Source organism: Oncorhynchus clarkii, chromosome 18 (genome assembly GCF_045791955.1).
Source record: "Oncorhynchus clarkii lewisi isolate Uvic-CL-2024 chromosome 18, UVic_Ocla_1.0, whole genome shotgun sequence".
Lineage (NCBI taxonomy): Eukaryota > Metazoa > Chordata > Actinopteri > Salmoniformes > Salmonidae > Oncorhynchus > Oncorhynchus clarkii.
In genome coordinates, this window is record NC_092164.1 from 6,397,783 (window position 1) to 6,414,914 (window position 17,132).

The following is a 17,132-nucleotide window of genomic DNA, read 5'->3' on the forward strand; positions in this document are numbered from 1 at the left end:
AGGGGGAAAGAGGAGAAGAACAGAAAAGTAAGCATTACATTGAAGTGAAAAGGAGGGAGCGAAGGGCAATGAAGAGCTGATGACTAGGGGAGATGACTAGGGGAGCGATAGTGCAATGAAGGGGTGGTGACTTGGGGAGCGATAGTGCAATGAAGAGCTGATGACTAGGGGAGATGACTAGGGGAGATGACTTGGGGAGCGATAGTGGAATAAAGAGCTGATGACTAGGGGAGATGACTAGGGGAGATGACTTGGGGAGCGATAGTGGAATAAAGAGCTGATGACTAGGGGAGATGACTTGGGGAGATGACTTGGGGAGCGATAGTGGAATAAAGAGCTGATGACTAGGGGAGATGACTTGGGGAGCGATAGTGGAATAAAGAGCTGATGACTAGGGGAGATGACTTGGGGAGCGATAGTGGAATAAAGAGCTGATGACTAGGGGAGATGACTAGGGGAGATGACTTGGGGAGCGATAGTGGAATAAAGAGCTGATGACTAGGGGGCGATAGTGCAATGAAGGGGTGGTGACTAGGGGAGATGACTAGGGGAGATGACTAGGGGAGCGATAGTGGAATGAAGAGCTGATGACTAGGGGAGCGATAGTGGAATAAAGAGCTGATGACTAGGGGAGCGATAGTGGAATAAAGAGCTGATGACTAGGGGAGCGATAGTGCAATGAAGAGCTGATGACTATTTCACCATGGTTACCGATGGACCATTTTGAAAAACACAACAATAAAGCCGTGTGTCCTATTGTTTGTATTTGCTTCGTGCTGTTAAGGGTAGTTGCACTTGATTCAGCAGCCGTAGCGCCGGGAAGGCAGAGTGTTCCCATTTTGAAACATTTCATGTCTGAAGGTAGAATTCTGCCTAGCAGGCAGAACCAAAGAGTAAATCAAGTGCATCTACAGGTCTACCACTGGCCAATCAGATAACTACAGATACGGTGATCTGAGCTTCCTTGCGCCTCGACTGGAAAACGAGGCCTCAAGCACACATGAAAGTTGATCATGTGAGATTTTAAACTTGTAAAACCATGACTAGCGAGAGACTCAACGAAAACAGCAAAGAGCTGCAATTTTTTATGAGTAAGTTCTTGTTTAAGTTGTTATTCAGCACTGTCAACACTTTGTTCAACAGGTTTTATAGAGGAATATTTCACTTTCTCTGGTCATAGGAGTAACATGACTTGGTGCATGAGGCAGAAGTAATGTACCGTTTCCACTACTTCCGAATTCGCCAGACGAAGTTCCGCCCCATTCATTTTCAATGGGAGCACGCTGAGAAATGCGCAGGGGATTGTGGGAAGGTTAGCGGCGCGAACCCTGCTATCAGAGCGATAGAGAAAGTTCAGCTCTACTTTATGCAAATTACTCGCGGCCACCGCTGTCGTTGAAAAGTCAGGTTTGGAGCAGATGTTTGCTTTGAAAGTCTTCCCATCATTAAACATAGTTCCGCCTGTCATTATTTCCTGGCAAACCAAAAAAAAGATGGAGGAAAGACAGATCGTTGCTGTGTCTGCATTTCCAATTCTATAGGATTTCCTAGAATACAGAGACAAAATCATAAGGTATGAAGGACAATTGCATAGATTCTTGGTGTTGATGGTGGGTGAAGAGAGATTTGCACAACAATGTTTGTTTGTGCTGCCTGTTAGCTATGAACCTCAAGCAACCTATATCTCAAAACTGTGATCGAATCCACCATTTGTGAATGTGTTGAGTCAATTCAATTGTGAAATTTGCCTACCAAAGGATAGAAATCACCAGTAATACGCATTATAAATTATAAACTAAGAGCCTATTTATGCTTGAGCCATAAATGTGGTGCGTAGGTGCCGTATGGATGGTGTGACACCTCCGGAGGCACACAGAGGTCAAATCCGCCTCTCAAATTTTGTAACAATGCGGATGGCTCTGGAGAGCCCTTACTTCTGCAGAGGCCCTATCGCCATAAATGGTGCACAGCCAATGCAGACGTCAGAATGACCATGCAGCACATTTACACATGAATTTCCTATGTAATATGCTACCAATTGGATTATGGTTATGGCTCTTTAATTCTACTTGTGTCATGGCATTGATAATTATAACTCACTTCCTGTAAAATACATTGGCCTACATGGACATGAATGGGTAGTTTGGGTAAAGGACATTGTGGCTTTGACTTGCAAACATTGTTGTGCAAATCTATCTCACTATCAACATCTCTGCAATCCTCCTCCATGCCATTGACCTTCTGATTTTGTCTCAGTAGTCTAAAAATCATTCTCAGAAAATAAACAAGGTAGAATTACAACGCTCCCCCCAACGCACAACACATTATTTTCCTTTGACATTGTTAATTCGCCCACAAATTGCCAGCTCCTTATTTCCATGTACAGTACTGTACCTAGAATCCAAGGGTTGGATTTGCACCAAACAATTTCATGTCAGAAACATCATGTAGAACAGGGGTGTCAAAGTCAAATGGACGGAGGGCCAAATAAAAAAATCAGCTACAAGACGAGGGCCGGACTGTTCGAATGTTCATTGAAAAATTTTTAAATGACGCATATAGTCTAGTGAACCTAATTGAACCTACTGAAAACCTAACAAATATATTACAATATGATCAGATAAATAAAGCAATATTTTCTTATGGCTCTGTCAGTAATCTTTAATTTTCAACAGACACAAAAGACAAATTTCCTTTATATAAATATCCCCATAACATGAACATTAAATGAAAGAAACCGGTATTCAAGGCACCATCAGTAGACTATATTTTCTATTTTAGCAAAAGTGGGCTAAATTTACTTCAAAGAAAAAACAATAATAGCAATTTTCTATCATCCACTCAACTGAAATATTTTTAAAATATAATTGGATTGAAATACAAAAAAATAAAGTGCAAAAATCTATTAATCAAAAACAACACTTTGTTTAAGGAGAAGTAACATGCAGTGAAAACAAATATTAAATTTTAACTTTTAAACTTGAACTGAGTAAAAACTCTAAATATGTGATTGCACAGTAATGTTCACTTGTTTGAGGTTGAGGGTGATACTTGGTGGTGTCCCATCTTTTCCACAAGTTCATCAATGTTCGGGGTAAGGCTCTGAGCTGAAGAAATCCTCAGAATTGAGTGGAGGTGTTCAGCAGTAAGTCGACTTCTGTGTGATGTTTTGTTCAGGTTCATCAAAGAAAACAGTTGTTCACACAGGTATGTGCTGCCAAACATAGACAACGTTTGAGCAGCCTGGATGCGCAGCTGGGGCATTGTGCCGGGGAGGAAACGGGCGAACTCCGCAGCACCCACTGCCGCATATTTTGCCCTCAGTGCATCATTGCATTGGAGGTCAATCAACTCCATTTGGAGGTTTGGTGGTGAGCTTTCCACGTCAACAGCAAATGGGTTACCGAGCAGTTCCAACCTGCTTTTTTGTGCTTCAAAGTCAGCAAATCGGCGTCGAAAGTCAGCGGCAAGCATACCTATTTTATCAGCCAACTGTGTGCTCGGGAACGCACTGGTAGAGAGCTTCTCTTTCATGGTCTGGCAGCTGGGAAAGTGGCTCAAATTTTCTTTCCGCATCTGCGTCTCCCACAGAGTCAGTTTGGTTTTAAATGCCTTCACTGTACTGTACATATCAGAGATGACACGATCCCGACCCTGCAGCTGCAAGTTTATTGCATTCAGATGACTCGTAATGTCACACAGAAAAGCCATTTCACACAGAAACATTTCGTCTCGGAGTTGTGTTGTGTCTTTCCCTTTGCTGTCCAAGAACAGACAAATCTCCTCACGAAGCTCGAAACATCTTTGAAGCACCTTTCCCTGGCTTAGCCATCGCACCTCTGTGTGATAAGGCAAATCACCATGCTCCGTTTCTAACTCCGTCAGAAATGCCTTGAACTGGCGGTGATTCAAACCTTTGGCTCTGATAAAGTTAACTGTGCGCGTGATGATGCTCATTACATGCTCCATTTTCAAGGCTTTACCGCACAACGCTTCCTGGTGTATGATACAATGATAAGCTGTCAGCTCACCTGTCGCGTTTTCCTCTTGCATCTTTTCCCGTATCTTCGCCACCAGTCCGCTCCTGTGTCCACACATCGCAGGTGCTCCGTCGGTTGTCAAACCCACGAGTTTTTCCCAAGGCAGCTCCATCTCATTTACACATCTTGACACCTCTTCATACAAATCATGCCCCGTAGTTGTGCCATGCATAGGACGTAAAGCCAAAAACTCCTCTGTCACGCTTAGGTTGGAGTCCACTCCGCGGATGAAAATTGACAACTGGGCAATGTCAGAAATGTCGGTGCTCTCATCCACAGCCAAGGAATATGCAATAAAATCTTTTCCCTTTTTCACAAGCTGCTCTTTTAGATTGATGGACAACTGGTCTACTCTCTCGGCAATGGTGTTTCTGCTCAGACTCACATTTAAAAAGAGTTGCCTTTTTTCTGGGCAAACTTCGTCACAAACTTTAATCATGCAGTTTTTGATGAAATCCCCCTCCGTAAATGGCCGGGCTGATTTAGCGATCTCTTCTGCCAAAATAAAACTGGCCTTGACAGTTGCGTCCGCGTGTGTGTCCGCGTGTTTCGTTTCATAATGTCGTCTCAGATTATACTCTTTCAGTACCGCCACACTTTCTCCACACAGAAGACACACAGGTTTTCCAGCTACCTTCGTGAACATATACTCCGACTCCCACCTTGTTTGAAACCCCCGGTTCTCAGTATCCACCTTCCGTTTTGCCATTTTTGATGGGTATCTGAAAGTTAATTTTACTGTGATGCTGACGACTGCTGTGCCAATAAATATTGAAATGAAGCAGCCTACTGCTCGGTGCGTCACCTTTGCATTGTGGGAAATGTAGTATTGGTGCGTGTAAAAGATCTGCGGGCTGCCGGCTTGCTGCGGGCCGGTTCTAATAATAAATCAAGATCATCCCAGGGGCCGTAAAAAACCTTCTTGCGGGCCGGATGTGGCCCGCGGGCCTTGACTCTGACATATGTGATGTAGAACATATTATGGTTAGCCTCATATACATGACCTAGTGCATCAGTTTAAACTGAGAACATATATATCTAATTCATCAATATGCAAATGATGTGCATTTCGCTATTCTCTGCTTCAGATGTATGATGACAAGGGGCACATTGATTGCACATGTCCATTAGGTCAGTAATGACATCATACTGTAGACATATGGCTGCATTGGTGACGCATGTCATTATGATAAGCAGCCTCCTCTGAACAGTTGATGTTGAGATGTGTCTGTAACTTGAAATCTGTGAAGCATTTATTTGTGCTGCAATTTCTGAGGCTGATAACTCTAATGAACTTGTCCTCTGCAGCAGAGGTAACTCTAATGAACGTATCCTCTGCAGCAGAGGTAACTCTAATGAACGTATCCTCTGCTGCAGAGGTAACTCTAATGAACGTATCCTGTGCAGCAGAGGTAACTCTAATGAACGTATCCTGTGCAGCAGAGGTAACTCTAATGAACGTATCCTCTGCAGCAGAGGTAACTCTAATGAACGTATCCTCTGCAGCAGAGGTAACTCTAATGAACGTATCCTCTGCAGCAGAGGTAACTCTAATGAACGTATCCTCTGCAGCAGAGGTAACTCTAATGAACGTATCCTCTGCAGCAGAGGTAACTCTAATGAACGTATCCTCTGCAGCAGAGGTAACTCTAATGAACGTATCCTCTGCAGCAGAGGTAACTCTAATGAACGTATCCTCTGCAGCAGAGGTAACTCTAATGAACGTATCCTCTGCAGCAGAGGTAACTCTAATGAACGTATCCTCTGCAGCAGAGGTAACTCTAATGAACGTATCCTGTGCAGCAGAGGTAACTCTAATGAACGTATCCTGTGCAGCAGAGGTAACTCTAATGAACGTATCCTGTGCAGCAGAGGTAACTCTAATGAACGTATCCTCTGCAGCAGAGGTAACTCTAATGAACGTATCCTCTGCAGCAGAGGTAACTCTAATGAACGTATCCTCTGCAGCAGAGGTAACTCTAATGAACGTATCCTGTGCAGCAGAGGTAACTCTAATGAACGTATCCTCTGCTGCAGAGGTAACTCTGGGTCTTCCATTCCTGTGGTGGTCCTCATGACAGACAGGTAACTCTGGGTCTTCCATTCCTGTGGTGGTCCTCATGACAGACAGGTAACTCTGGGTCTTCCATTCCTGTGGTGGTCCTCATGACAGACAGGTAACTCTGGGTCTTCCATTCCTGTGGTGGTCCTCATGACAGACAGGTAACTCTGGGTCTTCCATTCCTGTGGTGGTCCTCATGACAGACAGGTAACTCTGGGTCTTCCATTCCTGTGGTGGTCCTCATGACAGACAGGTAACTCTGGGTCTTCCATTCCTGTGGTGGTCCTCATGACAGACAGGTAACTCTGGGTCTTCCATTCCTGTGGTGGTCCTCATGACAGACAGGTAACTCTGGGTCTTCCATTCCTGTGGTGGTCCTCATGACAGACAGGTAACTCTGGGTCTTCCATTCCTGTGGTGGTCCTCATGACAGACAGGTAACTCTGGGTCTTCCATTTCTGTGGTGGTCCTCATGACAGACAGGTAACTCTGGGTCTTCCATTCCTGTGGTGGTCCTCATGACAGACAGGTAACTCTGGGTCTTCCATTCCTGTGGTGGTCCTCATGACAGACAGGTAACTCTGGGTCTTCCATTCCTGTGGTGGTCCTCATGACAGACAGGTAACTCTGGGTCTTCCATTCCTGTGGTGGTCCTCATGACAGACAGGTAACTCTGGGTCTTCCATTCCTGTGGTGGTCCTCATGACAGACAGGTAACTCTGGGTCTTCCATTCCTGTGGTGGTCCTCATGACAGACAGTTTCATGTTTCATCATAGAGCTGGATGGTTTTTTGCGACTGCACTTGAATAAACTTTTCAAACTCATTAAGGAGGAAAGAAATTACACAAATTAACTTAACAAGGCACACCTGTTAATTGAAATGCATTCCAACCTCATGAAGCTGGTTGAGAGAATGCCAAGAGTGTGTAAAGCTGTCATCAAGGCAAAGGGTGGCAACTTTGAAGAATCTCAAATAGCAAATATATTTTGATTTGTTTAACACTTTTTTGGTTACTACATTATTTGAGAGTTTGTCTTCACTATCTTACAATAAAGAAACCCTTGAATAAGTAGGTGTCCCCAAATTTGACAGGTACTGTACATTGTTATGTCATGCCAATAAAGCAATTTTAATGAATTTTGAAAGAGCTGATAATATAACACTTAATCTCTTTTTTTAAACCTTTGAGTTCAATATCTACTTTTCAATTCTAATAGTTTGATGATGTTTTACGTCTTCTCACTTTTGTTTACTTCACTTGCTTTGGCAATGTAAACATGTTTCCCATGGCAATGTAAACATGTTTCCCATGGCAATAAAGACCCTTTGCATTTGAAAGAGAGAGAGAGAGGAGTGAAATTGTTGTGGACCTGAGAGAGCGTCAGAGCGAGCTCTTTGGCTCGTCATTGTGTCAGAAGATGTTGCCAAGGTCACCAGCTAATCTGGTCAGTTGACTCCTCCCACCACTCCCATAACTAACCCCGGCCACCTGGCTGCCTAATCCTGGCCCACACGGGACCAGGGGATTTCCCTTCACTTACACCACAGGGATGATCACCACTTCCTGGACATCACAGTTATGGACCAGGTTCCATTTCACTCCCTAGCCTCTTGCCATAGAGCTTGGTTGTGTCCAGTAGGCACAACACAGGAAAAATATAAAAACTTTTGAAACATCAAGGTACTATCTGAACTTGTCCAATAGGAAACACTTGTTGCATTTTTTGCTATGGTGTGCCCTATTGAACACTACCCCTGCCCTGACACTTTGGCTTTATCACTGAAGAAGACCGGGACAGTATTGACAGATCTGAAAAGACTGGGTAGGTATCAATGCCGTTGCCTGGTTCTCCCAAAGGCTATGTTGTAGCCTCCGCCATTTTGATTTAGCCTGTCCAATACTCTCAGATCTGAAAAACCAGAAGAGCAGGGGCAACGCCATAGGTGTCAGAAAATGAAAAGGACCCAGGCCAGAGACAGTGGCACTTCCTGATGGCACAGGGCTTTCCTCTCGTCTAGGACACAGTGGCACTTCCTGCACCACAGAAACAGTGACAACAGTGGCACTTCCTGATGGCACAGGGCTTTCCTCTCGTCTAGGAGACAGTGGCACTTCCTGCACCACAGAAACAGTGACAACAGTGGCACTTCCTGATGGCACAGGGCTTTCCTCTCGTCTAGGAGACAGTGGCACTTCCTGCACCACAGAAACAGTGACAACAGTGGCACTTCCTGATGGCACAGGGCTTTCCTCTCGTCTAGGACACAGTGGCACTTCCTGCACCACAGAAACAGTGACAACAGTGGCACTTCCTGATGGCACAGGGCTTTCCTCTCGTCTAGGACACAGTGGCACTTCCTGCACCACAGAAACAGTGACAACAGTGGCACTTCCTGCACCACAGAATGAATGACAGCGGTGCTTCTTACAGAGAGAAACAGCCTTGTGGGCTGGTTTACTATAGTGGTACAGCAGCCTTGGGGCCTAGTTTAATGTAGTGGTACAGCAGCCTTGGGGCCTAGTTTAATGTAGTGGTACAGCAGCCTTGGGGCCTAGTTTAATGTAGTGGTCCAGCAGCATTGGGGCCTGGTTTACTGTAGTGGTACAGCAGCCTTGGGGCCTGGTTTAATGTAGTGGTCCAGCAGCATTGGGGCCTGGTTTACTGTAGTGGTACAGCAGCCTTGGGGCCTGGTTTAATGTAGTGGTACAGCAGCCTTGGGGCCTGGTTTACTGTAGTGGTCCAGCAGCATTGGGGCCTGGTTTACTGTAGTGGTACAGCAGCCTTGGGGCCTGGTTTACTATAGTGGTACAGCAGCCTTGGGGCCTGGTTTACTGTAGTGGAACAGCAGCCTTGGGGCCTGGTTTACTGTAGTGTCTACTGTAGTGGTACAGCAGACTTGGGGCCTGGTTTACTGTAGTGTCTACTGTAGTGGAACAGCAGCTTTGGGGCCTGGTTTACTGTAGTGTCTACTGTAGTGGAACAGCAGCCTTGGGGCCTGGTTTACTGTAGTGTCTACTGTAGTGGTACAGCAGCCTTGGGGCCTGGTTTACTGTAGTGTCTACTGTAGTGGAACAGCAGCCTTGGGGGCCTGGTTTACTGTAGTGGTACAGCAGCCTTGGGGCCTGGTTTACTGTAGTGGTACAGCAGCCTTGGGGTCTGGTTTACTGTAGTGGAACAGCAGCCTTGGGGCCTGGTTTACTGTAGTGTCTACTGTAGTGGTACAGCAGCCTTGGGCCTGGTTTACTGTAGTGGTACAGCAGCCTTGGGGCCTGGTTTACTGTAGTGGTACAGCAGCCTTGGGGCCTGGTTTACTGTAGTGGTACAGCAGCCTTGGGGCCTGGTTTACTGTAGTGGTACAGCAGCCTTGGGGTCTGGTTTACTGTAGTGGAACAGCAGCCTTGGGGCCTGGTTTACTGTAGTGTCTACTGTAGTGGTACAGCAGCCTTGGGCCTGGTTTACTGTAGTGTCTACTGTAGTGGAACAGCAGCTTTGGGGCCTGGTTTACTGTAGTGTCTACTGTAGTGGAACAGCAGCCTTGGGGCCTGGTTTACTGTAGTGTCTACTGTAGTGGAACAGCAGCCTTGGGGCCTGGTTTACTGTAGTGTCTACTGTAGTAGAACAGCAGCTTTGGGGCCTGGTTTACTGTCGTGGAACAGCAGCCTTGGGGCCTGGTTTACTGTAGTGGAACAGCAGCCTTGGGGCCTGGTTTACGGTAGTGGAACAGCAGCCTTGGGGCCTGGTTTACGGTAGTGTCAACTGTAGTGGAACAGCAGCCTTGGGGCCTGGTTTACTGTAGTGGAACAGCAGCCTTGGGGCCTGGTTTACGGTAGTGGAACAGCAGCATTGGGGCCTGGTTTACTGTAGTGGAACAGCAGCCTTGGGGCCTGGTTTACTGTAGTGGAACAGCAGCCTTGGGGCTTGGTTTACTGTAGTGTCTACTGTAGTGGTACAGCAGCCTTGGGGCCTGGTTTACTGTAGTGTCTACTGTAGTGGAACAGCAGCCTTGGGGCCTGGTTTACTGTAGTGTCTACTGTAGTAGAACAGCAGCTTTGGGGCCTGGTTTACTGTCGTGGAACAGCAGCCTTGGGGCCTGGTTTACTGTAGTGGAACAGCAGCCTTGGGGCCTGGTTTACGGTAGTGGAACAGCAGCCTTGGGGCCTGGTTTACTGTAGTGTCTACTGTAGTGGTACAGCAGACTTGGGGCCTGGTTTACTGTAGTGGAACAGCAGCCTTGGGGCCTGGTTTACTGTAGTGGAACAGCAGCCTTGGGGCCTGGTTTACTGTAGTGGTACAGCAGCCTTGGGGCCTGGTTTACTGTAGTGGTACAGCAGCCTTGGGTCTGGTTTACTGTAGTGGAACAGCAGCCTTGGGGCCTGGTTTACTGTAGTGTCTACTGTAGTGGTACAGCAGCCTTGGGCCTGGTTTACTGTAGTGTCTACTGTAGTGGAACAGCAGCTTTGGGGCCTGGTTTACTGTAGTGTCTACTGTAGTGGAACAGCAGCCTTGGGGCCTGGTTTACTGTAGTGTCTACTGTAGTGGAACAGCAGCCTTGGGGCCTGGTTTACTGTAGTGTCTACTGTAGTAGAACAGCAGCTTTGGGGCCTGGTTTACTGTCGTGGAACAGCAGCCTTGGGGCCTGGTTTACTGTAGTGGAACAGCAGCCTTGGGGCCTGGTTTACGGTAGTGGAACAGCAGCCTTGGGGCCTGGTTTACGGTAGTGTCTACTGTAGTGGAACAGCAGCCTTGGGGCCTGGTTTACTGTAGTGGAACAGCAGCCTTGGGGCCTGGTTTACGGTAGTGGTACAGCAGCCTTGGGGCCTGGTTTACTGTAGTGGTACAGCAGCCTTGGGTCTGGTTTACTGTAGTGGAACAGCAGCCTTGGGGCCTGGTTTACTGTAGTGTCTACTGTAGTGGTACAGCAGCCTTGGGCCTGGTTTACTGTAGTGTCTACTGTAGTGGAACAGCAGCTTTGGGGCCTGGTTTACTGTAGTGTCTACTGTAGTGGAACAGCAGCCTTGGGGCCTGGTTTACTGTAGTGTCTACTGTAGTGGAACAGCAGCCTTGGGGCCTGGTTTACTGTAGTGTCTACTGTAGTAGAACAGCAGCTTTGGGGCCTGGTTTACTGTCGTGGAACAGCAGCCTTGGGGCCTGGTTTACTGTAGTGGAACAGCAGCCTTGGGGCCTGGTTTACGGTAGTGGAACAGCAGCCTTGGGGCCTGGTTTACGGTAGTGTCTACTGTAGTGGAACAGCAGCCTTGGGGCCTGGTTTACTGTAGTGGAACAGCAGCCTTGGGGCCTGGTTTACGGTAGTGGAACAGCAGCATTGGGGCCTGGTTTACTGTAGTGGAACAGCAGCCTTGGGGCCTGGTTTACTGTAGTGGAACAGCAGCCTTGGGGCTTGGTTTACTGTAGTGTCTACTGTAGTGGTACAGCAGCCTTGGGGCCTGGTTTACTGTAGTGTCTACTGTAGTGGAACAGCAGCCTTGGGGCCTGGTTTACTGTCGTGGAACAGCAGCCTTGGGGCCTGGTTTACTGTAGTGGAACAGCAGCCTTGGGGCCTGGTTTACGGTAGTGGAACAGCAGCCTTGGGGCCTGGTTTACGGTAGTGTCTACTGTAGTGGAACAGCAGCCTTGGGGCCTGGTTTACGGTAGTGGAACAGCAGCATTGGGGCCTGGTTTACTGTAGTGGAACAGCAGCCTTGGGGCCTGGTTTACTGTAGTGGAACAGAAGCCTTGGGGCTTGGTTTACTGTAGTGTCTACTGTAGTGGTACAGCAGCCTTGGGGCCTGGTTTACTGTAGTGTCTACTGTAGTGGAACAGCAGCCTTGGGGCCTGGTTTACTGTAGTGTCTACTGTAGTGGAACAGCAGCTTTGGGGCCTGGTTTACTGTAGTGTCTACTATAGTGGAACAGCAGCCTTGGGGCCTGGTTTACTGTAGTGTCTACTGTAGTGGAACAGCAGCCTTGGGGCCTGGTTTACTGTAGTGTCTACTGTAGTGGAACAGCAGCCTTGGGGCCTGGTTTACTGTAGTGTCTACTGTAGTGGTGCAGCAGCCTTGGGGCCTGGTTTACTGAAGTGGAACAGCAGCCTTGGGGCCTGGTTTACTGTAGTGGTGCAGACAGACGTCTTATCTTCTGTGACTGAGGTTAGCCTGACCCAATGCCATCAACACAACCAGATAACTACCAGAGGGTTTGTTTGACCTCAGGGATGCTGTGATACCTTTATACAGCGTCATCATCCCCCATATTTAGCCCATGAAAACTACTGTAAAGTTGCCCCCTTGGCCAACTGCCATGCTGTCTAACACCATGCCTCAGATCAGAAGTTACAACCTTCTGGTGGAATGTCTAATGGGTGGGTGCAGCAGGAAGAAACTATATCCATGACCCCCACCATAAGGAGGACTTGAGTCTAAAAGGGATAGTTTACTTTTCGACCTGAACCGCTAACTGATAAACAATTTCCACTAGAATTGCTGCATTCTCCAAATGCTAAAAACATACTAAAGAACCTACAAATAGTTAGGGTGTCTAGGTATGTTGAAAATAATGTACTCTTTAAAAAATAAAAATTAAAGTTTAAGAAGAAGAGAACAATCCCGTTAAACAAGATGAGCAGCAGTCTGTCAGGGGGAGTGCAGCGAGGAAGAGGAAATAGCAGGAAGGGGAGGGGCTGTACAGTAGAAGACTGCCAAGGACTTCAAAGAACTCCGGCAGTGATTAAACAACAGGCATGGGGCCTTACTGTAAGCTGTACAGATCATGAGTCCCGGGAGTACATTTCAGGAGTACATTTCGTCACAGACTCTTAGCTCGTAGTTGTGGTGAGTTCGGGGTCTCATTCAACACAGAGAGCGAGTCACTACTTCTGTGGTCAGAAGTTCCATACGTTAAGAGGACGGGGAAGTCCCAAGTTCTATTCTTATGCCTTCTAGACTGTCTGCAGCACCTGCTGTGGCAAGGTTGAAACTAAAAGGTCCTAAAGCAATGGTGTCACTATTTCCAGTGATATTCTCCCTCCCGACAACACCTCAAGTACTGACCAGCACATTCTACTCTCCCCACGTGTCAACCAAGCCCCCCTGAGGTGATGTTCTGACTAACAGAAGATCAAAAAGAAAGTTACACACTCGTTTCTCCTTGCTGTGGACTGATTCAACCAAGCACCAACCAAGCACTGCAAGACTCATCCAGAGTCTGGATGCCGTTCCATATTCTGTAAGGTTGAACTCTATAGCCTCTAGATCTGTCAGTGTGGTATTCACCACAGGAGTTGTTGACAGGCCAAACTGGATAGAATGTTTTACTGTAGCTGCCCTGAATCAACCAGTTGACTTCACTGACCGAAGGTTGACATTTTAGTCCCCAGGTCAGAGGGTAACAGCCCGACCCCACGTGACATGCAGAGAGGATGTCATGCTACTTTCCACCACCAACTACCAGAAGTAACAGAACACACAGAAAAATACACAGTCTCTCTCTCTCCCCCTCACACACCCCATTAGGCCTCTCTGGGTCTTAACGAGATTTACCAGGAGCCAAATGGGTTTACTGTGTGTGTGAAAGAGAGGGACTGTATGGGACTGTGTGTGGTGTATTTTTTCTGTGTACCGTCACTTATCCACCCCCTCTCTCCATCTCACACCTCTCCTTCCCCAACTCTCTGTTTTCCCCCCCCCCCCCCCCCCTACGATATTTCTCCTTACCCAGTAGACAGGAATCCATGAAGAAGGAATCTCCGCTCCAGTGCCAGACACACACAGACACACTCCATTAGGCCTCTCTGGGTCTTAAGTGAGATTTACCAGGAGCCAAACAGGTTTACTGTGTGTGTGCTGCAGAAGTGTATCTTGTGTGTGTGTGTAAAGGTGTGTTCCTCTCCGTCTGCTCTACTAGGCGTTGACAGAGGCCTGAGACATGCCTGCTGCTGCTGACCAGTGTTCAATTTCAGCCCCCCAAAATACCCCCTCAGGCCTGACTGGGATGCCAGTGCCAACCACCACACACACACACACACACACACACACACACACACAAGATGGAGGCCTTGTGAGCTATTGCTATTCATAGATAACCTCTCTGCTGGACTGGGGGGTTTCAGGGCATGGACAGGTGTGCAGGCAGAACTGTGGTGGAGGGAGGGGGGCAAGCAGAGCCTCAGGGACATGAGGGTGGGGTCTGGGATCTGGGAGGTTTTATCACTATGTGAATAGCATAGGGTCATAACGGGGGTGGCAGAGGTGCAGAGGTCAGTGTATTCAAAGTGCAGGGGGTGTCGGACTTCTGAATGAGACAGGGGTGGCTGTCAGGTTTCAAAAGTTCACCACCACCACCACATGACCATTCAGACACATCCGGATTCCCCAGGAGGAATTCTCCTATCATGCTTTACTGCATGGGTCATTATTGGGCTGCTCGTTGTGTCTACCCTCAGAGGGCGCAGGCTGGCATGACATCACTATGACAACCACGATGGGCACCCAGTGACAGCGTCCTCTAGATTCCTCCGCTCAGTCCACTGGTGAAACTTTAGGTCAGTCACTAGGGAGGGGTTAGCCAATAGCTAGCCAGAAACTACAAAGTGGAATCTAAATGTGACCACCAGCCATACAGACAGAGTTACTGGTCAGAGAAGACAGCTGGTGGCAGGGTGAAGGGGTAAGACAGAGTTACTGGTCAGAGAAGACAGCTGGTGGCAGTGTGAAGGGGTGGGACAGAGTTACTGGTCAGAGAAGACAGCTGGTGGCAGGGTGAAGGGGTGGGACAGAGTTACTGGTCAGAGAAGACAGCTGGTGGCAGGGTGAAGGGGTAAGACAGAGGGGGAAAATACATTTCTGGCTTTCTCACTCTAATAGCCGAGCGATGGATGAGACTTGAAAGTATGGTAACACAAGAATAGTGTCTATGATGTTGAGGAATGAGATGGTTAATGAGGGTGGGGACAGAAACATTAACGTTTTTCAGGTGAGGGTAACAAGGAAGTGATTCAAACGTTGCTTCCCCGCTTGAGAAGCGTAAACTCAGACAGAGCTCATTCCGGGAGAACACATTCCCGATAATAAAACTCCTTTTACTTTTTTGTTTACGTTTCAAGTTATCGATTTCATTCAGGGATTAATTCAATCTCCTGAAATAGCTCTACTGCTGACTTGGGGGTGAAGGTTAATGCTAGAAGACTCCAGGTCAAAGGTTAAACCAGGAGGGTTGGCAAGCACTCTCTCAAACTTACGTATGCACATTATCAGACGGACAAACACACACGAACACTGAGGAAAGCCAAGTCACACTCAGCCAGTCTTTTTCCATCCCTACTCCCCATCCTAGGGGCCAAGCATCTATCCATAGATCGTCATTCCAAGCCAAATAGACAGGAGTGGGATTACCATTCCTATAATGAGGACATGACAGGAAGTGACCATGTGGATTTGTAGACAAGCCTGTACTCCAACGGAAACCGAGGTGTCCCACTGTGGTAAACTAGAGTTGAAGAGAAGACGAGGCTAGGTCTGTCTGTTCCATGGTTTATTTCCCCCTTGCAGTTGACTGAGCTTCCTGTATGCCAGAGTCTGGTGTTGTTGTGGTCGTTAATTCCCAAGGGTTTGGGCAAAGAGTCATCCGACTAGACAACATTTCCTGCCTGCTTCACTTGGGAGTTTGGCTTTAGAAAGCAGAAAGTTTCCTTAAAATGTTATTCTGACACTATCATGTAATTACTTATATAATTAATAATTGTGCTCACAATTTCAAACTTCACTCAGTGAGGATATTTCCAGGACTAGACACAAAAGTAAAATAAATAAAAAACTGGTCAAAAAAAACTAAGTTTAGGAATTACCCTCCACTTCACTGAGAGAGAGGCTAGTCTACATTGTAACATCCTACTGTAAGTGTACAAATGTAACACATGCATTGTAAGAAAGTAGTTATTTGGACAGAACAAAGACAACCGGTTAATTAAGCATGCGTGTGGCTGCAATTTAATTTGTCAGCGCATTCGGCTCTTCCTGCAATAACCCAACCCCCTGCTGCCTGTCAAAACTAACGGGTTGGATTCACAAATGAGGCCGAGAACGCAAATAGAAATAGCGGAGCGGGCTTGACATTTAGATGGAAAGCTGGGTGTAGAACTGGTCAGCCACAGTACCCAGTTGAATTCACTCTGTGCGGTTTCAATTGAGAGAAAAAAAAACGTAGTGTGAAAGTGGGTAACAGTTCACGTCTACCTGCTTACCTTTTCTTGCGCTCTACTAAGTCTTTTCTGCATGCTGGTGGCCAGTTTCCCAGTGTTGATCCCTTTCCCCGTTTTCCCCTGCTCCTCAGCCATTTTACCGTTCTTTACTGCTCCGAATCCCAAATTAACAGCTATGCGATGTAAACTGGTGTGAGGAAAGAAAGGGACAGAACTTGTCGAACAGGAGGAAGGGTATGTGCGGATGCGAGGGACTCCCCAGGACTCGGTGCTGCGTAAAAGCCCTCGATAACCGTGTGGGTAGCGCGTAATTGTAATCCCGATGACTGTTTCTGAAAGGTGCAACACGTAATCTAATCAACTCAGGTAGTTTAACAACATAGTCCCACGTGTAAAAACTAAGAAAAAAAGTTACTTTTTGGCAATTGACGCAGCAAAGATCCGAAAATCGTCCTTCTTGCTCGTCAGTCAATTGATGAGCCTTTGGTCCGTTAAGGAGCGATTAAATTTCCCCTCTGCTCGTCCATCCTCTTAAAGGCACAGTAGTTAACATTTATTAGCCGACTCGCCAACTGTTATGGATGCAACCGGTGTGTGGGAGTTGCTGCTGCGAATAGACTTCTACTTTATCATTTCATTGAATCATATGAAGTATTTTTAACAGTCTACCATCTATGATTTAAAACAGTTATATAATCTGAGAGAAAGTAGGCCATCTGTAGGCTACATTTTGTTACATGTCGTCGTGGCCACAAAATGTAATCGTTATACTTGTATTCTGCATCTTGGTTTGAATGGGATTCACCGATGCAGTGTAGTTAAATTGAGATCATAG

General features: G+C 47.0%; 1 protein-coding gene across 8 annotated transcripts in view; it reads right to left on the reverse strand.

Annotated features, from left to right (window-relative positions):
- The window catches only part of LOC139372954 (myc box-dependent-interacting protein 1-like), a 47,545-nt gene extending 30,800 nt beyond the window's left edge, over positions 1-16,745 (reverse strand). For 6 of the 8 annotated variants that reach the window (XM_071112849.1, XM_071112854.1, XM_071112852.1 and 3 more), the window contains exon 1: positions 16,340-16,745. In XM_071112849.1, coding sequence (XP_070968950.1) covers positions 16,340-16,432 — 93 coding nt within the window. In that variant the 5' untranslated portion in view covers positions 16,433-16,745. The remainder of the gene's footprint in view (positions 1-16,339) is intronic. The other 2 variants (XM_071112853.1, XM_071112855.1) reach the window with 1 other exon arrangement.
- Positions 16,746-17,132: the final 387 nt, after the last annotated feature.